The sequence below is a fragment of the Sabethes cyaneus genome, chromosome 2, assembly GCF_943734655.1.
Source record: "Sabethes cyaneus chromosome 2, idSabCyanKW18_F2, whole genome shotgun sequence".
In the NCBI taxonomy this organism is placed as follows: Eukaryota; Metazoa; Arthropoda; class Insecta; order Diptera; family Culicidae; genus Sabethes; species Sabethes cyaneus.
In genome coordinates, this window is record NC_071354.1 from 188,561,898 (window position 1) to 188,584,864 (window position 22,967).

A 22,967-nucleotide genomic window follows, 5' to 3' on the forward strand; every position below is an offset into this window, starting at 1 on the left:
AGTGGGACTAGCGCTGGTTTTTTTCGGTCGTATATTACGACTCGCCAATAATAACTGTAACATACATCAACTGCAGCAAGGTCAGTCTAAACCGAAACTCTCGTATCGTCACGCATCTTTCTAATTCAGCTTTTACCTATTTTTGAATTCATTGTCGAAATAACAGTGCTAGTTCAATTCTGAGTTCTTCCTATTATAATAATAATAATACAGCGAGTTCGTCGTCATTCGTCAAGCAATGTGTCTATTCTTCACTGAAAACAGGAAACCCAAGTTGCTACCAACGACACTCGCTTTCGAAACTGTTTGAAAACCAAAAAATTTGCTTTAGTAGTCTAGCAGTTTTTTTTTCTACATTATTATTAAAACGTTTAAAGAGTTTTGTGCACTTGTGACAAACATCAATTTGTTTTGGAACCATAGTTTCTTGATTGTGTGGCCAGCACAGTTCTAAAGTCAAAATATGAACACGTGTCGCTCGGTCTGTTTTGAGACTGTTCCGTAGATTCTACTACTTAGCAGCTTTTTTTTAGTGTAGTTTTAACTTTTAGTTCGGATACAATCCTAGGGAACATCCTTGCTGCTTGCATTACACCGTTTCGGTTTTTATCTATTTCATGTACTCATTGCACGATGTACATGTTCTACTTGTTTTTTAAAATCACCGTTAAAATTCCAACTATCCGAACACCAGGGAAAAGCGTAGTTTGGTCGGTGTGCGCGGGTGTTTGTCCAACTTGATAAATTCTTCTGTTGGGGATGTTTGTGCGTATTATAGTAGTACAATTGTTCAAGCTCTCTACATGTAATAGTAGCGACACCTTGGCACCCTCTGCTAGGTGGTGGTTGCAGTTTTTGTTATTTTCATATTTCTAGAACAACAATCGATCCTCGTCCTCTGCAAGAGAGAGATAGAGAATGTGCTTTTCTGTATCATCAATGGAAATGCCAGCGGAACTACTACATGATTGTTTCCTATTATGTTGTCTAAAATAATGGAGAGTGTGGCATGCGCTCCGGAAAAGGTTTCTATTTTTTGGGATGACTCTACTTTTCGCAGCGAAGTTGGATAATGTTTCTTTTGTTTTACATACGTTTAACATGCTTTAATCGCTTAACTTTACTACTTGCGGCGCAAGTCAATTTTAAACCTTTGAAAATAAAAAATAAATAAAACAATAGAGTTGAATGGATTAAACTTTATTACTCAGATTAGTCTATCTATGCGAAAAACTGATAGTAGTATTTGGATAATAAAATAACTTAGGTATTAAAAAGCGGTTGCGGACCAACTATACATGGTATAATGTATATAAAAAACAATACATAAATTTGCCAATGGTATAAAAGCATTTACAATTTAGCTGAAACCAAATTCTGCTGCATAGCTAAGTATGTTACTGTAACGAAACTCGATTTGAAAACTCAATTTTTTCCGTCTTGAAAAATAAACTTAAAATTTTTGTTTTAGTTTAAATTCTGTTTTGTATCTACCACCACAACTAACTAACAATAGAGTAGTAGTTACAAATTAAATGGATTAATCCAGGAGATTTTTTGATTTACTTCTACTTTCATGTAACACGTCTTTGTGAGCAACGAGAGCAAGAGAGACCATTGGTTTGAGTGCGCTTGTTTTTTCGCGGTATTTGTAGGGATGTTTGCGTGTCTGTGGAGATATGACTGATGGCTGGTAATAATGGGACGGGCTAGGGGTGTAACTCTCGATGCCGATGACTTAGAACTAGAGCAACGTGCTCTCGTACCCTCAGGATGTGGCCGATTGGGTCATTAATTGGGTATCTTTGTGTTTACCTTTGGTTGATGTAGACGATGGTACTCCGGTGGTCGCTACGTTGTTGGCAGCGGAGCAGGGTAGGGCAGACAGGGTCCGTTGGTAACCAAGTCCTGGACTACTAGCCGAGGAGCTGTCCGACGGATGTTGGGACTGGTGGCTACTGTTGATGGCAGCTAGTGAAAGGGCCATTGGATTGTGGGTTGGGCTTTGGGACGGGGTACTGTTGGTACTTTTCGCTTTCCGGAACCAATTACCTAGTTTCCGTCGGCCCAGTGAATGAGAACTGTATTCCGGTTGCTGCTGCTGTTGCTGATCTTTGGTCGATTTTCGAGACTTTTTGGGAAGCGTATTTCCAGATTGTTTGCCACCTACATTCGTGGGAGATTCCTTTAGTACACTGCAATTGCTGCTACTTCTAGCACTCTGGGTCATTCCTCCTCCCATTAAAGAGAACTGCAGATTATCTGCAAGATCATATGCCACTCGTTCGTTGCTTGTTTCCGTGTCGGTATTGCTGCAGCCGTCCTTTTCGTCAGTGAATGGGAAATATTCCCGATCCGACAGGTTGTCTTCGTCTACGCAAGCACCGTCCAGCTCGGAAACGAACAAACTTTCCCCGCAAAACTGTCTCTCAGCGGAAAGAGTATTTAAAAATCGTAACTTACTGCTGCTACTGCGGAAGCAAAAATCGAACCACTTATTTCGGGTATCGCAGTAAAGTCGCAGAGCGTTCTTAAGGGTTACTCCGAACATTTTCCCGTCCGGGAGGTTCAATATCCGACAGTTGTCCAAAAAGATCCTGCCCTTGTAGATGTAATTGGTTCGCTTTAGGAGATCCTTTTTGCAGTAAATCAGCTGCCTATCGAAGAGAAACAGTGTATAGGTGTTGTTCCACAGGTTCGGTGACATCCGGATGGCGTCGGTTTGCAGAAACAGCCGGGTACTGTGAACGTTGATCGACGGTCCCTGGAAGTTCTCGAAGCGCGACTGAATGCGTGACAGGTATTCGCTGTGACGTTTACCTAGAATCAGAACGCAAAAAAATTGATATTTAAAAAAACGAAAACTTGACTTGATAGTCAGAAACCAACAACTGATTACGTTGGAGTACGGCCCTGTACCGTTCAATAACTAATATTAGTTATAGCTAAGTCAATATTTTATACGAGAGTAAGCCTTACCAAGCCTTATTATCAAAACAACATTCTTTTATCAAAACTTTGATCAGACATCCGTCAAAAACCGACAAAGATATCTCAATTAATGGGAGTAGTAAGCAGTACTAGTACTAGTAACCAAACTGAATTCAGACAACGCTACAAACTTTGAATGGGCAAACAACGAAATGTGCGAGCTGACCGAACTGTTTAAAAGCAAGCAGCATCAACGACATCCAGATGACTACTGGTACATAAAGAGCAATCGAATGCTCGTTCATTCCACCCCGCAGTCCACAAATCGGCGGTATTTGGGAAGCAGGGGTCAAATCTGTGAAGTTCCACTTCAAGCCACAAACTAACCTATGATTAGAAGATGGCAACAACTTTAACACAAATTGAAGCAATTTTAAATTCACATCCTCTTAACCCTCGTTTCTAACGAACCTAACGATTATCGTTCGACAACGGCAGCCCATTTTTTGATTGGGTGTGAATTTCAAGCAATACTTGCGCCAAGTTATGATCGAACTCGGCAAGGCCGTTGGTCGAAGTGGCAATTTGGGAAACAATTCACGTCAAAATTTTGGAATGTATGGAAGAAAGACTATCTCCGGGGTTGCAAAAACATCAATGGCCTTTAAGGTGAGGTGACTGAATTTAAGTTGTTGCATTAGTTTTCTGCCAAACGCGTTTTTGTTCAATCCGCACAGAAAAGAAAATCCGTTTTTTAAAGTCCATGTTTTAGTTGCATCGTTAGATTAATTGTAATAAAACAGCTCATTGAATGAGGAAAACAAAAGATAAGCATAGATCTTCTAGTACTTTCGATACTTTCAGTTCAAATGATAGTCATAAGAATTGCGAAGTAAAATCCAGGTTCAAACTTAGATCGGTGACGATAGATACACAGAATGACGCAAGGAAAACCGTAATGATTCACAATTAATGCCAAAACATTATTCCAATTAGCTATTTTTGAACGTAAAATTGCAATTGCACCTACCTTCGTTAACCATCTCGGTGACGCGCCGCATCGCCGCCAGCGCTAGCTCGAACACTTCCCGGCAGTCCATCGTTTCCAGATCGGACTTGGTGCATTTACGCAAATTGAGCAGCGGCAGAAGCTCCTTACGAGTGGGCGAATGTTTGACTAGTTCGCTGAGATGCAGAGGATATCGACAGATTCGCTGAATCGGTGCCAGCAGGTGGGCCGAAAGCGGCAACTCCGGTAAATTCTGAGCCAGACGACAACTGTGGAGGTATTGAAATAATAAATAAACCCTTTTTTTACGTGTTTGACATGCCGTCATACTCACTTTTCCAGTATGGTACACGCTTCCTTATTGCTAGCGTAATTCTCCAGTTCCATCAGAGCTCGCGGGTAGGAATTGCAGTACGATGAGTAGATCATAAAAGCTGATTGCTGTTAAAATAGAAACACTAATTAGTGGTTTGCCATAAAAAAAAGTTTGAAGGTCTACACTTACATATTCAAGGAACACTTCACCAATCCTGTTATTGGGCACTGCTATTCGAAGTGCATCCAGGAAGGTCTGCTGAAACCGCCAAATTTTCTCTAAATTAGCGAAAATTATATTGACGCTCTCCACTGGAAAAACATCCTCCCGCTCACGTAGTGGTTTGATAAACCTAACAAACAAGAAAAGTTTATAATGAAAATGGTCACGCAGTTAAAAAGCACGACCCAAACTTACCCTAAACAAAGTGAATTGAGCAGTTTGACATAGTTGATCTCAGTCTCGAGTAATTCCTTGATAACGTTCTCCTTGGTCTGTTCCTGACTAGAGCCGCCACCAGTGGAGCCTCCTGGGCTCGGGTCCTCCGCTTCGATATCATCGTCCACTTTCACTGAATCCATATCACAGTTTTTGGTCAACTCGCTTTCGCTCAATGCTCCTCCGGCACCGACAACGCCACTGTGCCGCCTGCTGTCCTCATTGTTATTGATGATGATGATTTGTTTTGGCATATTATAGGTTGGCAGAAGCTTTACGAAGTCCATGGGAAACCATCCGCACGGGGAGCTCTCTTCGTCGTCCGGTCGACCAGACAGGATGGCATCCGATTTTACTCGGCCCCACCACCATGGTCCAGGTTCGCGTTTCAGTACTTCCACAAGAGCTCCCTTTTCAAGCGCCAGTTCTTGCGATCCGGCGGGTCGAAATGAAAACAGAACCTCCGCAAACATTGGTTCATCGTTCATCTTGGCGTGCAGAACAGGAGCTGCTGTTTCGTCACTATCCGATTCACTCAGGTCTCCTGCTTCCAGCTCTTCATCGCCAGCTACACAGTCCAAGCCGGAAGGTTGACTCAACGATTTACCGCTAAGTCTTGATATGTTGGCCACATTTTCTTTATTGCTGCTTTTCAATGACAATTTGTGTTTCAAAATCGAAGATGCTGCTGCGTCGGTTCGCGTCGTTTTGGCTGAATTCGCCCGCCTAACGGAGATATTCGAACGTGGTGATGCAGTCGATTCCTGCCAGTGGAAAGTTCGAGGTATTAAAGATCAACTGATACGATTCGGAGAAGAACACTTACCGTTGCTTCGATTCCATCTGGCAACAGCTGCTCGTCCGGTTCCAGTTCCACCTGGATGCCGGAGTCACCGCTGTTGCATTTATCCCGCCGGTGTGATTTGGTTTTCCGCCGCTCCTTGCTTGATCGCCATATCAGCGGGCCGAACCGATGGTGGTTCGGTTGGTGGGGTGGCGCTTGCGGTCGTTCCTGTTGGCCGACAGTTTCCGCGCTCATTTCCACGCTGTGTTGTTGGTAGGGGTATGAATGTGATGGGATATTTGTACTACTACTGCTACTATTGCTGGTATTGCCTATACCACCAGCTGACGTATAAGAACCGTTAACGGTTTGCTGGTTGGAAACACCGGCTTTACTTGGTTTGAACTGAGAAAAGGTTTTCCGGAATTTTTGCAGGACGCTTTCTGAAACTGAAAACAAAAACAGAAATAGAGAATTAGTTTGTACAAACATGTGCATGTCGACTGTTTGTTGTACCTGGATTGTTTAGTGCCGCTTTCCCCGGGGCAGTTTTCACTTGCTGGGGATGCGATCCGGTTCGAGTTCGATCCAGGTTGGAACCATTGTTGGAACTGTTGACGTCGGTGGCAGCCACCGTTGTGACCGACGACGGTTGCGTAGGTTCCGTTAGCGAAGGACTAGACACGGCTCTTAGCTGGAGAGGCTGTAAAAATAAAAAAAAAGCACCTGTTAGTTAGTCGTTTCCTGTTGGAGCAGAGGGACATAATCTACATAAATTACGGTTCAATATAAGCCCGTTGAGCGGCGTGACAGTACTAAATCAAATAAAGAGCAGGAAACATCATCATCGGTGTCTTATTTTAACCGCATTGTATGTCGGATAAATGATTGATGAAAATGTATCGCCTTCGACACGAAATTCGAGAAGCACTCAGCCGAAGGTGGAGCAAAGTAAGTGATAAAGTATAGCGACTTGAATGGCGCGCGGTGGATTGTGTACAAATATAGAGACCATAACAGAAAAAAGCACAATGATTTGCACGCGGACTGATGTCAGTTTGATGGATTGGAGTTTTATCGCGTAAAATACTGATTAAATTACACCTTTCCAATTGGTGCCAGGCAACCGTACGACGATGTGTGGATTGGTTGTCAGTGTAGTGGGGGATTAAATTTTGATGACTCTACACAGGTAGTTGAGTTATTGTTGCAAGTCCGCAGATAAATTCTACTTTTTTAATCCCAAAAAGTACGTGAAATAATAACACTTTCTCTTGATCAAACTGACCGTATTCAAAGTGAAATGCACTAATATCCGCTACTGCTATCAGCTTCTGTGATGTTTATAGGTATTATCTTTAAATCAGTACAATCGCTTATCGGCAAATGTCATGTCATCGGGTTGGAATGTATGCTACCGTTTGTCCGGTTTGTCCCCATACCCTCGGAACTGTAGATCGCTGCTACTCTAGTGTGTGTTTCCTTATTTTACTTTCCGGTGTGTGATGTAAATAATAAAGAGCAAATCAAAACAGGCGTTCCGTTGCAATTCAATGGAACTTTTGCTTCACAGACGGAAAAAACTGGAACGCAGAGTGATAACAAGTGCAATTTTGATTTTGTGGTAGTACTGCGATTTATTTATCAATCAGACATGTATCGTAACCACATTTGAAGTGGTAATCATTACTGTTTACCTGTTCGAGTTTTTAGTAAATACCTGCGTAGTAGCGGAATTTTAATGTGCTGTTCTTTTAACCATGTTAAATGTAAGTGCATAAATGGGTCACAAAAGGTTATGGTTACTAGACTAATTTTTGAGTTCAATTGAGGTTCTTTGAGCTCAAACACATAGAATGTGGCTCAGTGATATTGCTTTATTTTTATTTATGTTTTACCTTGAAAGCTACGTACTTATTGGAGCCGTTCTTTTAAGGATAAGAATGAAGAGTTAAATTGTTAGCCGCAAGTGCCTAAACAGAACACTCTTTTTCCGACGGCTTCTAGCTTCAGCCATAGATAAATAGACATAACACTTGGAAGAAAAATCAACAAAAATTATCGTACCACACATTTTGCCTGAACACTAGCACCATCTATGATCGACATTCCAAAATATCAAATAGCAACAGGAGTATCCCTCGGACTAGCAAGTATTTTTTATGGGGCATTCCCCTTCTTTCGTTAAAAAGTGCCACTTTGACCAAAACGGAGACATTCCCAACTAAGCTCAAATTTGGCGGTGGCGGTTTAATCGATACGAAGAATGGAAAACGAGTGTTATCTCTGTTAGTCTGTGCTTCAGCATTCCTTGTTCGGTCTTAACCAGATATGTTTGCTTTGCATCCTGAGGAGTCAGGCACGGCTCCGACAACTACGTTAAGCTTAATCCATGCAAAGATCCCTTGTTTGATCACAAGGAGAAAAAATTATACCTACATTTTTTGAAGACCCATGTCAAACACGCGTTCGTACCTTTAGGTACTTCACGCAAAACAAAGCAACATCATATTCTGATATGTTCAACGACAAGATTTTATTACAGAGTACACGGACACAATGTGAATGACTTCGCACGTTCCTGGGGTCAGAGTCTCCCTGTATTCTCCGCTATTTTATCATTACACTGTCAAAACATTAGAAGCCTCATGTTCCTCTTCCTCTAGCAGCAAAGATGGTAGCCTCATGCTCCTCTTCCTCCAGCAGCAAGAAAGCTCAGTTTTGAGCTACTTGCCGCCAATTTGTTATGCGTCTCGACATCCGCAAGTCTTTCCAAAGGGGCTGGCCCACCTCAGCCTCCCGAATTTCGCCAAGTGTACGATGGGAATCTCTCCAAGTAACGCTTGTAAACAGCTAAAAAGTAAAGCCTTGGACTTAAACGTCTTTTCTAAGACTTGACTCTTCTTTATCGACAGACTTCATCGCCGGCTATTAGAGTACAGGACAGTTACGGGGCTAGTGCAACAATTCGACTGACTCTATCTAGCACCACCACCTAGCCGAGATTCGAACATACGACGACTGCATTGTTAGACCAGCATCGTAGCTCGAAACCAACTAAGCGGTACTACGTGTAAGTAGCATTTACGCCGATCGAAGCCGAGAGCATTCTCGAGTCCCTTTGAATCCCACAGAAGGTAAGGAGGCTCTCTGCATGTTTTTTAACATGGATAATGAAGATGTGATGCGGTGCGCGGAAATCGAAACGATTTTCTACAAAACGCTAGCAGCACATTGCAGTCGCTTTTAGTTGCAGCAACCTATTAATGACTATTTCTGGTCATTATTAGGTTACAGTAACTACATGTGACAGAAGTGTGCTACTTGGGAAGAATCCAACGTCTAGAGTTTGCAGACGTCCTTGCCTCATTGAAAGAAACTTTGAGACCACGGCGGCAATCTATGTCAGGTTAAAAAAGGGAGGCAAGGAGGTATCCCTGGTCACCACCAATAATAACACGCACGTAGCGCATCCCTCACTCCAGGATTGCTTTGATCAAGCGCGTCAGTTTGTTCGGAAATCCGTTCTCGTGCATTATCTGCCATAGCTCGTCGCCCTCTATTCTATCGTATGCTGCCTTGAAATCCACAAGAATGATTGCAAGGGCACTTTCTTCTACCGACATTTTGGAAAACTTTTCGGAGTGTGAAGATTTATTCCATAGTAGCACGGGCAGGTATGAAATAGGGAGAGTTATCTGGAATGCTACTAGCGCAACTTAGAAGATCTAAGTCAACGAGGCACTATGAGAGCCCTTGTCGGCTCTGACCCAATCGTGACCCTCGGAACGAATCGCCACACCTGTACTATTTAGTGCCATCAATCTTATTCCGATCTCGTAGGTCGTAGTCGGAATCCTAGCAGGGGTCCCTCAGCCTGCATCTTCAGGCAAGTACGCTTGAATATTCCAGATTTCCCTACTCCCTACTAAATGTCTTTTGTCCGTAGCAACGTGTAGACGACTCCACCCTCTAACCCAGTAGCCCAAATTCATTGGTCAGCTACCGGATTTCAACCTGGACGCACACAAGGCCCTATGAAAGCGCCCCAGTTGGCTGTAACAAAATGTCTGTTCGTTGTGCAATTAAGCAATTGTTAATTTTGTTATGTGAGTTAATTATGCACTTTATTAAGAGTTTCTAACTCACTAGAAGTGCAATCCTTTGTCATGCATAAAAAAAGGTTTTGTGGCTGTGGGAGAAAAAACTAAGTAGCTTCACTCCCAGGAGGTTTTCTTCTCCTAATAAATGAATTCAGTGCACGAAAAAATTGACAGCCCAACGCATACAGTTTTACCCCTGGTAGTCTTTTATCTGTCAGCTCATGCACATGACTACTGAACTGCTGCCAGTGTCTGCTGCTTGTCTTTCCCAGTTTTCTACCCTTCCAAACAATTTAGTCATAAATTACAGTGCTGAATGATTACTCGACCAGTCTGTCAGTCAATCTTCTTGCACTTGATTGATTATTTAGTTCTAAAGGTTTGGTATTTTGCACTACCTGCTTTTCAAAAACAACCCAAACCTGGTTGACCAGAATGATTCACATTTGATTTCAATCAATATTTTATTAAGAATGAATGAATGAATGTTGAGAACAACACGAACATGAACGCAAGTGCTTCGTTCAAATAATTGTTTTCAGGTTGGCAATGCTTCATTTCATCTGTATCCGCAGTATGTTGAGATTGTGCAGTGTATTGCATCAATTCAGGCGTATTGCATAAATTGACTATGACATTTCTAAGCACTGGAATGAATAAATAAAAAAATACATTTTTCAGTTTCGCCTATAAAGTGCTCTTTAGTATCCTGATTAGTAGACTGAGGCCATTAGGGGAGTTCTTTGTCGGCGAGTATCAAGTTGATGTTCGTGAAGGTCGCTCTACGACTGATCAGATGTTTACCCTGGGTCAGTTAATAGACAAATTCCAGAAGTACAGCTTGAAGACTCATCATCCGTTTGTGGACTTTAAGGCGATGTGTGATTCAGGCAAACGAAACGAGCTGCGGTAGATAATGCTAGAACATGGGTTTGCGACGAAACTAGTTACGCTGATTCGTGCGACACTGGATGGATCAAAATAATGCATTAGATTAGCGGGTTAGACAGCCGGTTTCGTGACGTTGAATGGACTGAACCAAGGGGATGCATTATCTAACTTGCACATGCTTCTTGGTTTTGCAGATGACATCGAACCTCCGAAATGCTTGGCAGCACTATGAACACCAGAAGTTGACCTCAACGAACACAGCAAAGCAAAGCAATGGGTATAAATGTCTTTCAGAACTTGAGCCTTCTTTATCGACAGACTTCGCAGCCGGTTATTAGAGTACAGGAAAACTACGGGGCTAGTGCAAAGATCCTATTAACTCTGTAGCGGCACCGCCCAGTCGAGATTCGAACATACAACGACTGGCTTGTTAAGGCCACCATCGTACCCCGGAGCTAACTGGGCGGGCTGCAACGAAGCCAGCTAGCATTCGTTGAATGCATCTGATGTAGCAAACAAAATGCTTCAACTCTAGGGATGGATATATCAGACCGAGATTCTTGTGCACGGTTTGGGAGTACCACGCAAAACACATCAATTATTCCCAAATTGCTCGTTTGACATTGAAACTAAATGCGAAAATTTGCTCGTTCCGTATCACGGAGAAGCGACATCGACGAATATTAATTATTGCTGGACCAATTTACACTATGGATGAATTGCCGACGCCGTCATCGCTTCAATGTGCATGCAAAAAAATATCAATTTTATGATACGACATGAATCTGAATTGAAAAAAATTGTTCTATATTTTATTTTGAGTCTTGGTATAAATTTGCTTATGATTCAACTTTAAGTGCAAAGTTTAACGCAGTTTTGTATGAATTATTTCATCGACAATTTGTTGTGCATTGGTTCCTACCCTAAAAATAAATGTCCAAATAAATTTCGGTAGAAATTATAAATACCTATGTGTAAAGTCAAAGTAAAAAGAACACGAGATAAACCATTTCCGTTAGATTATTTTTTCTGTGCACAGATCGAATAAAAATTCAGATAAGAATGAGCAATGTTTCTCTGAGATAACAACCTATCAATTGCAATGACTGATGAAAATTCACTAAATCAATGATGACTCATTTACAACTTCAGCTGGACAAAGTACAATGAGCCCCTTCACAATCATTATTAAAGCATTTTCACAATTTACCATAATCCGTTTCAGTATGCAGTTCGGTGGCTGCCTTTCGATCCGATCCAGGCTGCCGTACCACTCCGGCACCGATCGCCAGGTTGACTGCCTCAGCAACGGGCCACTACCGATGGTGGCGGTGGTGGCACCGTACGCCCCATAGGCACAAAGCACCCGTTCTTTCAGGCGAATTTTATCCCGCCAGTGATTTAGCGACTGATTACTGCCGCCCGAGTTGATGTGATAGATTTGACGATTCCGCAACATCATCCGCCGCACTCGGCCCGCAGGCCAACGAAATTCCAAAGGAATTTCCGAATGCCACATTCTACTGTTGTTGTAACAATTGTTCACACTGGAAGTCCAACGTCGTTTTCGCGACTGTTCGTAGATGCAGTCGAATTTAGTCATAGCATTGATTATTCACCGTTTAAGCTTCTCAATTCACGGTCCTACTGTGGGTGGGTTAAACACTAAATTTCACTGAAGAAATGTTCCAGATTAGAGCGTTACGTAATATGGTGGCTTCCGAATTCGGTGATCGAGGAAAGCCGACTGACGTATGATAGTTAATTTTTACACTGTGTGTGAAAGCAATGTTAGCCAATTAAACTGTTATCTTCAACAGTAAACGCATTACATCTGCCGGGTGCGTGGTATGAAAGTGATAAATTAGTGATACGGTGATTGTAAACAAGCAGTAGCAGCTTATCGGAACAGGACTTCCGATGACCATCGGTTGATAATTTTACGCGTGCTTTCTTGATTGTTTCGATTTTTGCGATAAAAAGTTTTCGATTGTTCGGTAATTGTTTAAAATTAAAAAGAAAGGTAATGTTGTGTAATAGGTCCTTACCGAATTCTATTATTTTTGAATGATTATTGTTTCTCCCCAAAGAAAATATGAATTAGAAGACCAATAAAATAACCTTTTTACGAATCAGATAAACTATCAAAATGTAACACTTTCAGAATTACGTCCACCGATTTAATGTTGACTGCGCTACTTCTAAAATCGATATGGAAAAGGTCGAAAACTATGACGGCATCTCAACGGTTTCCAATCCATTTGGATAAATTAAATATTCATCACTAGAATGTCGTGAAGGGTTAATTTAAACGAAAATCAATACCTTACGTAATTTAATTTTTGGGGGTATTTTCTGGTTATAGAACTTTGTGTTATAGAACGATTAGAGACTTTAAAAAAATGGGCGTGGATCACCCAAACCAACCATGTTATTATGCCTTTCCTGCTATGAACTTAAGCTGAAAAGTAACAAGGTGGTTCTGACATGAAGTTGTTGAATATAATAGAAAACCAATTGGGAACTAAAAAAAGAAAGGAAATGTTCCAATCTTAACCTCGTTAGATAGTGATAATAACAATTCTGTTATGATCACGTATTAGACCCGGATGTGGAGTAGTTCTTTCAATTTTTCGAATTGAAAGTTTTCTAAGAAAACATTTTTTCTGTGAAAGGCGACATTAGCCGTTGAAAAATCCCCGGTCATTCCCATTCGCGTTATCGTGTTGTACTGAAAATATACGCACCTCTAATAGCGCGTGTCAAGATAATTTGACGGAAAAAATCTTGATTCATACACCCTACACATGACAATCCTCCTGTCTCGAATGATCGATTAGTATAATTATCGCTCCAGTCATGCGCTCCACTTCAACTGGTCATATGAAAGACTTCGGGCGGGCGGACGGCGTCTCCCGACAGGAAACAATTCTAATGTACGGTGGTGTGTACAATTCTTTTAATTTGTGCTCACAGAATCCACTATCGTGATAAGAAAGAAAAAAGGCTTATCAAGAATTTTCATTCATTGTCTCTTTATCGTGTGTTTTTTTTTGAATGAAACCAAGAGAGAATGGCGTGATGAACAATGATAGACATTGTTGTCTCAAAAATTGTCAACTAGAGAAGGTGATAATATGATGAAATTTGATCGTTTTATGGAGTAGCGTTAATCTGGCAGAATGGGAATTGTGATTTGATATTTACCTGTTGTGGGCAAAACAACAATGTACCAACCTCGTGTTTTGTTGTTTTGACTTGAAGTGAACGGAATATAAAAGTAATGAAGTAAAGGAGTAGTAATGAAGTAAGGGAGAATCATTGAAGGAACGCTTATTAAGTTTGTATAATGTTCCTCTTTACCCAAACCCCGTAGCACTGCATATACAAAAGATAAAACGATACATTTTTCAACAATATTGCATACAATAAATAACTCTACAATTGCCCTATATACCACTTTATCGTTGTTTCCCTGCGGCGCGATTGTCAAAAGGGCAGGCGCTGAGCAAAAAACAGCAAAAGCCGACTTTAAAGTCGTGTCCACGAAATCGACATAGACCTAGGCCAGAAGACCTATTTTCAGCCTATCAAGCGGCAGTCTGAGCCAGTGCTCGAAATAATTGACTGCCCTGCATGAAGGTAAATATAAAACGCAATCAACGCATACAAGTTTACCCCTTGTAAGGTTTATTTCTAATTCTCGTCGTAGTAAGGAAAGCCACTCATCATTTCTTAGGTGGATTTAAAGAATACTCCAAAAGTTCTGCTACTGATTTGACTCCAACACACATACCTTCCGATCCGTGCCCTTTGAATTCACTAAAAAGCGATTATTGAAGCATATTATTGAAATTACGCAACTGACTTTATCTCTTAAATTCGTCATATCGTTTTAAAATCCGTCCATCAAAATTTTTCATCGTCCGAACTAAAAATCACAACCATGTTAACGAAGCTAACGCGCATGTATTTGTGTCGGACGGCATGACAAATGTTATTCTGCAAAATTTCTGCAGATCAGGCAAGTTTTCCTGGCTGTAGAATAACGACAATGCCTTGCATGAGTTATTTTCATATATGAATGACGGAAATTAGAACGATTAGTCGACATTTGCTTCTTCGGCGCACGAAAAAACGTAGGAAATTTGTCTGGTAGGACTTCTTTAATGATAAAAAGCATTTAAATAGATCTCAGCTCACTTTGATTGATCGCGTATGATAGACAACAAACTAAAATATTAGGGAATAACTAGTTTTGCATTGTGTGTCATAAAAATGCTGATATTTTTAATAATTTGTGTTGGATAGGACGGGAATAGGCAATTACGACGAAGCAGCATACCCTAAACATACCCTAAATAGTATTCGTTTATCTGTCAGTCAATGGACATGACTACTGAACTGCTGACAGTGTTTGTTTTTCTCAGTTTTCATTTATGAATTGCAGTGCAGGATACTTGCTCGACTAATCTGTCAGTCAATTTTCCTGCTTTTGACTGATGTTTTAGATCTTAAAGTTTAATTCTCTAAACTGACTGCTTTTCAAAATCAATCAGAACATGGCCGAAGGAAAACAGTTAAAACTTTGAAGCAATGTTTATTGTAATTACGTTAGCCGTTGTCGGCAGTTCAAAATGAATGATTGATTCACATTTGATTTCGTTTATTATTGTCGAGAATGAATGAACGTAGAGCACAATAATACGAACATAAACGCAAGTGATTTACTTGAATCGTTGGTTTCAGGTTGGCAACTGTGAGTTCATTTAATCTGTATCAGAAACAGCAATATATTGCATCAATTCAGGCGTATTGCATAAATTGGATGTGAAATTTCTAAGCGCTGCAGTGAACAATATTCATGAAACTCTATTTATTCGAGACAAATTTTTCATATCAATTGGTTTGCCTATTCGGAAGTGCTGCCAATATCACGGCAATATAATTCATTTAGTATGGCATTTTTTCACAAGATGCCAGAAACGATCATGACGATTCTGCCTGGCGCAATAGTAGTAGTGATAAATGATGCACCTCAGTTTGTTTAGGTTGGTATTAGATTTGAAATGAATTTTCAACTAGTGGATGAAAATTAATTTTTTTCATGCCAATTTTGTGTTCCTCCTTGACGAAAAGAAGTTCAATTGTTCTGTGATACTGTATTAAAAGAAAGCAGGGCAAGCAAACATTTGAAACTTGCATTTGTTATTGCAGGCCAAAAACCAGAAACTTTAAGTTCCTGCGAGAAGCAGATTTTTCTGTCTCTTTACTGCAAAGATGAGCAAGCAGGGACCGAAACGGTTACACTTTTTCTATTACATTTACCAGCATGCAATGCCATGTCAGACTCTTAACCAATACCATCGCTCTGTACTGTATCTGTACCGACAGTGCCTATCTTATAAGTGTCGAGACTAGCCAGAATATGTACATGATAATAAGCAAACATTTTCATACGTTAGCCGACCATTCACACAAAATGTCGTGTAGAAATGACATGCATTAGCCGCTTTTTGCTTACAGTTATTGTTGAAATAGTATGGAGAAGTGATAGAGAATAAGATGTATTGGGAACCTTCTTATTTAAAACCGTGTTGTTTGGGGGAAAGCTCTATGTTTTGCTTACGGACGCAAAGCAGCAAAAGAGAATACAAAAAAGTGTCTCCAAGACTGGTGACACTTTTCCCCCATATCGAAGAGTGTCTGATATGTAGAACAAAAGATGTTTTCGTTATTCTTGCATTTCTTTTCGGTGCTTGTGTACTAGTAACATGTCGCAAGACTGGTAGCAAGATAAAATGGTAAAAATCTTCAAATTTTTGTCACCAACCAGTACATTTAACGTCCCTGTGAGCAAGTCTAATCCCGGTTTTAAACCACCCGCCATATTTACCAGAATTGGCGTCGTTTAGACATTTTTAACAAGAGTGATGTATGTTGTGTCGTATATCAAAAATATTACGATTGGTGATGATGATGTTTTTTTCATGTTTTTCAGATTGGCCCGTTTCATGTATCGGACAAGTTCCTTTGAATTTGATTTTGAGTTTGGGTTTTATTGGTTTTTGAACCATAAAAGTTACCCAGATACCATCTTCAAGAAAGCCTGTGTCTTAACTTAAGTAGATGACATGTACATTGTAATTTTGATTTGTAAGGAAATAAGATTTTGTTGATAAGACATCAGACACCAGACGAAATACTTATCCTACCTTTTGATAAGGCAAGACTAAAGAAGAATCTCCGTTATTGTTTTGCCAGTAAAATAAATTGCAGTATTTAACTTTTTATCTATCGTCCGCATCGATAAGCTTGGATGGCGAACAGATTGCTTTATTAGGCCTAGTACAAACAATAGAGTTTTTCTTAAGTGATAGTGTTATAAGAGGGTACACTTCAAAGAGTGTATGCAGTTCTCTAACGTAATGAGAAAAAAATTTAATGCGTCAATCAAATTTATCAATTAATAAAGTAGACGATAAGTTAAACACTTCGATTGATTTTATTCAAAATTTAAGAACATCTGAAGAAACAAACACTTATTTGGTATTCAAAGAACGGATCGTCTGAGTCCAACAAAACCGCTAGCCCTCTTCTCAATTTTTTAAAAAGACTAATGTTAGTCCGTTTTCTGTTTATTCTGGTTTCACTTTATGCTAGCACTATACCAAATGTAAATAGGATTGGCATAAACCCAATGATGCCCATTGTGTAACTAAAGACAAAAGTTCAACAGTTATAGCCTCATGAGTGCACCATTCCACAAGCATTCAATAAAACTGATCATCGAATAACGAGTAATAGCTAAACAGCTTTCAGTTCGGACTTAAAAATAAGGTTCGAACATAAGCAGCGGATAATAGTGATAGGAACGCAAATAGCTGGGTCTACCTTGAAAGCTTAGAAAGAATAGAAGTGAATAACAATATGTTATATAACATGAGAGTGGCAGTACGAATCATCAGGATCGTAGCACTGTCCCGCAATTGTCCTGTACTCTAAAAGCTGACTGCGAAAGCTGTCGAATAAAAAGTAGAACGTCAGATTCCGAAAGTAAAGCATTGATGCTTTGCCTTTTATGTTCAAAACTGGTACGTTGAGCACAAAATGCATAGTTTAATACACCTCAGTTGCAATTGAGGCACGCACGAGTGGAATCATTCGTCAGGAAAAGCTAATTCAGAACAGTATTTTTATAGCCGACCATAAATTCCACAAATATGTGATCAGATAGTGCTAAAATATATTTGACCTGACCATTAAACGAAATGAAACGAGTTGCTCCGAAAGCACGAAACGGCTTTTGTGAATGTATATAAAAGCAAAAATTGAATTCACAGCAAAATCGTTCAAAAACTGATCAGCAAAAAATTGTCGGAAATGGCGTAACACAGTCAATCCTTATCAAAGGTGGTCGCCACTTGGGGCTGTAACATACCTACTGTTTATCTTCTATGTGGTCATAAACTCATAAACAATAATAATCATTCGCAACCAAATTGGGAAGGGAAAAAGTCCAACTCTCACTCAAACGCCGGGCCGGGTCCGAGGTGGAGTCGTCTGTCAATTATTGTGATTTTTATAGTATGCTCTAATAAAATGACAGCAATCGTCCATATAAAGAAAATTGCTCAAGGCATCCCAACACAGGGTCACTAGAATGCAAGGTTGGAATCATTCCTCAAATTGAGTACAAAACTATATCAAAAACTTGATGGCTATGACATATATTGAAGTGCTTGAAGTCTATCTATTATCTTCAAGATTATCATTCTTGATTGTACCAATTTAGGTAACTGATTTTTAACTCAATTGTTTCAATTATCTGTCGATCTTGAGCAAACTTAGGGGACACTACATGAATTATTTCATAAATCATCCAAAGCTAGTGAGCTGAGATTACCGGAATAGACAGCTATTGATCACCGATTATTGAGTAATGAAGGGAGCTTCATTGCTTGCAAATTGATTCCTCTAAGCTATTAATTTCAATTGTTCGCTTCTAATCCGGATCACTTTCGCCTTCCAAGGTCACCGATTGATACACTTATAAGTATGAACATGAACACATGTATTTGTTTGGCACATATTCTATCTCATCGCCACCGCCATGTGATTGGTGCAGTTTCTCGGCACGGATAGTCCATGGGTTTAGAGGCGGAAAGTCACAAATTGATGGGGCGTACCACCAATTCATTATCGCACCGATTTTCCAACGAGCTTCGTACGGCACCAACCACAACCAATGATGATGAGCTTTAAAGTTGTTAGCGTAAATTTTCACACCATTCATTCGCATGTGTGGTGGTTCTTCGCTTTAAATTTCTTCTGGAACAACTCTAATTAACAACTAATATATAAACCCATAAATTTGTACACACTATCGATTTCAATCACACAGCGTAAGTTAATACTGTACGGTTGGCTAAACCGGTAGAACGTCGAGTACGCGTCGGCGTCGTATAGTAATGACCGTGGACAAGGATCACCGCGGATGGCCTCGACGGCAGGCGAGGGATTGTTTATGCGTTACAAACTAAGGTTCTGTTCTACTACTGTTGCGACCGGATCTGTCGGCGTACGCGACCGAATAGCTCAAAATCTTCTACCGAACTGGGCTCTGAAAGCGCTTGCGAGGGTGCACAATCGCTACCGATAAGCGTCGTATCAGTTGTCAATTGTGGTGCGACGGTATTCTCATTGGCCACCAATAAAAGGATTGACCGCCGTCACAATAAGTAGCTGTGGTGGTAGCTGGCTGGCTGGCTGGCTGAATTTGTCAACCGTGAATTCGATAAGCCAGACGAGCGATTATCTGATGCGAGCGGCTGACGGTGCACGTCTAGAGACTTTTTTTTCTTTTTTCCGTTATCGCACATTCGAAATAGTGATAATGAGATAATTTGGGAAAAACGATTAACACTTTTGTTTGTGCAAGGGTTAGGGTGAGCTAAATTAAGACTACGAGCATACATATTACTTTTGCACGGAATGTTGACTGTTTTCTTAGTTTCCTTTAACACTACTGGTAGGCGGAAAACCAAGATGCGGATAACAGATTTTACGAATATACTTCGTGGTAGAAAACAACGAAAGAATTCGTAAAGCAAACGTTCGTTTTCGTACTACAGTAATGTTCCGATTTTGTCAGCCCCATGTTGAATTTTGGGCTGACAAAAAGGGGAAACTGACCATGTCAGGAAATTTTTTTTCCAACATTTTTTCAAAATTCAAGACTTAAGACCTTGCAATATCGAAGACATCTGCTAAAAATTTAATTTTTACCCTCGATTGGTCAACTGAAAGCTCAATGAACCGGGCACAACACACTGGTTCAGAACCATTTTTGGTGCGCATTAGCTTTGAGCGGGAAAACTTGGTTTTAGGTTTATGGAACCTTTAGAAGACTATCTTAAAATTAAAAGTTCTATCGTCCAGTGGAATTCAAAATTTTATCAATCCCCCTAAAAGCGCAATAAAATTTTTTTTTCAGTTTCAGTATAACATATTGATGTCTTCTGCAAAGGTGTACAGCATATTATTACAAGAAATTTTGCTGAAGACAGTAACCTTCTATCTCTTCACCAAAGATAGAAAAATCCTATTTCTCACAAATGAAAAATCGTTAAAATCAGTTTTTCTATTTTAGCTGTTTTTATAGTTGTTGTATGACTTTTTCTTGTTTTAAAAAGTTGGACAAATAGTAAAAATACACAACATTGCTGAATATAGTATACCTTTATCATTGCTTGTTTAGGAAATATGTAACTTTTACTATAAAAATACCCTAATTTTAACTCCGAATTACTCACAAGAAGGCATCATTTTATTTAAAAACTCTTTCAAGCAGGCTGAAAGGTTTTATAAATCATGTTTAAAAGCACAAAAGTTAAACAAAATTTATAGGCTGACAAAATCGGGGGAAGAAAATATCGGGAGCTGACAATATCGGAACATTATAAACCAAGTTTTATTATCAGTGTACCGCAATAAATCTATACCTATAAAAACGGATTTCTATCTGTCTGTCCGTATGTTCCTTACAGAATCGAAAATTACTGAGCCGATCGGCGTGAAAATTTGCGTGAATGGGTTTTTGAGGGCCAGGGAAGGTTCTTATGATATTTAGAGTTCCCTCCCCTCACTAAGAGGGGGGGCTCCCATACAAATTTATACCTACAAAAATGGATTTCTGTCTGTCCGCCCGTATGTTCCTTATAGAATCGAAAACTACTGAACCGATCGGCGTGAAAACTTGCATATGGGGGTTTTGGGGCCAGGATGGTGTATGATGGTTTTAAACCTCTCCCCCCATTAAGAGGCGGGGGGGAGGGGAGTGTTCCCATACAAATGAAACACAAATTTCTGCATAACTCGAGAACTAATCAAGCAAACGGAACAAAATTTGACATGTGGGTGTTTTTGGAGACAAGATTTATTTGTATGGTGAATTGAGACCCCTCCCTTCTTTAAAAGGGGAATTATGACCCCTCTCCTCTTTAAGAGGGGGGGCTTCCATACAAATGAAATACAAATTTCCTCATAACTCGAGAACTAATCAAGCAAATGGAACCATATTTGGCATGTGGGTGGTTTTGGAGGCAAGAATTTTTTCTATGATGAATTAGGACCCCTTACTTTTTAAGAAGGGGAGGCTTCCATACAAAAAGAAAACAAATTTCCTCATAACTTCAGAACTAATCAAGCAAATGGAACCAAATTTAGCACGTGGGTGTTTTTATAAGCGAATTGTGTTTCTATGGTGAATTGCGACTCCTCCCCTCTTTAGGAGGGGAATTATTACCTCTCTCCTCTTTAAGAGGTTTGGCTTCCACACAAATGAGCTTCCTCATAACTCGAGAACTAATCAAGCACATGGAATTAAATTTGGCATGTGAAGGTTTTTGGAGGTAAGATTTTTTTCTATGCTGAATGAGGACACCTCCCCACTCTAGGAGGGGGGCTCCTATACAAATGAAATACAAATTTCCTCATGACACGAGAACTAATCAAGTAAATGTAACCAAATTTGGCATATGGGGGGTTTTGGAGGCAAGAATTTTTTTTATGAAGGCTTGAGACCCCTCACCCGTGTAGTAGGGAATAAGGACTCTCATATTAATAAAACTGAAATTTTTGCGTAACTAATAAAACTAATCGAACTCGAGAAATTTTCAAGGAATCGGTCACTCGGCACAACCGTTTTTATGTCAGGCGACTTGAAACGAGCCGAACTGTGCCGATGCTGTACCGAAACTGCCGAACTGCAGGATTTGTTAAGTTCGTTATAATCTGATACTTAGATCTGGCAACCGCGCGAGATGATTTTGACAACTGGCAGTGCTCTCATTTCATATGTAAAATTGAACCAGAGGTGTGTCGCTTGATATCTCTGGAGTGCCGCGGCACAATGTGCTGAGTATCCGACCCCTTGGAAATTTTAGACTCTTTCATAAAACATTAGTCATAACAAGACTACCAAAAACTATCAGTAGTAACATCAGATGATTCAGGGCGAGACGGCCCAGGCCGCGAGTGTTGCCGGTGACCTGCCATCGGAAGCGCCGGCCTCTGCGGGGGACAAGTAATGGGGGAGTTGTTTTCTACTTTACTCTGAGGAATATTTGTATATTAAAACACCCCAGAACTCCTCAGAAACTTGCAAAACACGAGATTGTGACAAAGGTCATCCGAGGTTCACGATTTATGTACAACACAGTTTAATTTGTGGCAATACGAAGTTTGTCGGGTCAGCTAGTCCTTTATAAAATTCAAGTAAAATCAAGAGGCTTTATAATTGTTGCTTGGGTATATTTCTAAAATGAAAGCCAAAGACCGTAGGAAAAAAGTTCCTTTTTTCACCACTTTTGGACCACTGTGCAGTTGATCGAGAAGACTTAACTCCTAACTATTTTATCTTAGGAGGTTCAGATGGTGTTGCGCGAGTTTCAATAACACCTGCTGATAGCCGTGAACGTTGAATAGTGGATGGAAGGTTGCCAAAGATTTGCAAAGACAAAGAATATGACAGCGGTGGATGAAGGAACTATAACTTGCTAGAACTTGCTGTTCTATAACTTTTCCGAAAAACAATGTGTCTATCTACTAACACGAAAAAAATGGACGTATATCGTGCCTTTAGCGAACGCGAAACACCTAAAACGTATGCTTGCCGTACTCTCATTTGGGTGGTTGGGGACAAGCGGAGCCCATACAAGTTTATAGTACTTGACCTAAGCTTTAAGATGAAGTGCTGATTTGATAAATTCACTTGCTTCATTTTACCCTATGGGCTCGTGAAGCTATGGAAATTTAAAGCTTGAATAAGCGATAACTTAGCAAGTAAAGGTCCAAGAAATTTCTGCAGAAACGTGTATTTTGAGTGCTTCAATAATTTCCTAGAACATTTTTTTTGTTTAGATTATAGTTCCTTTAACCAGTTTTGGGCCATTCGTGACTTCTGCGGGGTTGGGATTTGAACCCGGGTTCTCG

The 22,967-nt window shown here is 40.2% G+C and overlaps 1 protein-coding gene across 1 annotated transcript in view; it reads right to left on the reverse strand.

Moving 5' to 3' along the window:
- Nucleotides 1–1,309: 1,309 nt before the first annotated feature.
- Nucleotides 1,310–22,967, reverse strand: part of LOC128736456 (uncharacterized) — a 189,928-nt gene continuing 168,270 nt past the window's right edge. Inside the window, 7 exon segments of the mRNA XM_053830938.1 lie at nucleotides 1,310–2,820; nucleotides 3,962–4,209; nucleotides 4,275–4,381; nucleotides 4,446–4,608; nucleotides 4,674–5,458; nucleotides 5,521–5,927; nucleotides 5,995–6,181. Coding sequence (XP_053686913.1) covers nucleotides 1,769–2,820; nucleotides 3,962–4,209; nucleotides 4,275–4,381; nucleotides 4,446–4,608; nucleotides 4,674–5,458; nucleotides 5,521–5,927; nucleotides 5,995–6,181 — 2,949 coding nt within the window. The 3' untranslated portion in view covers nucleotides 1,310–1,768.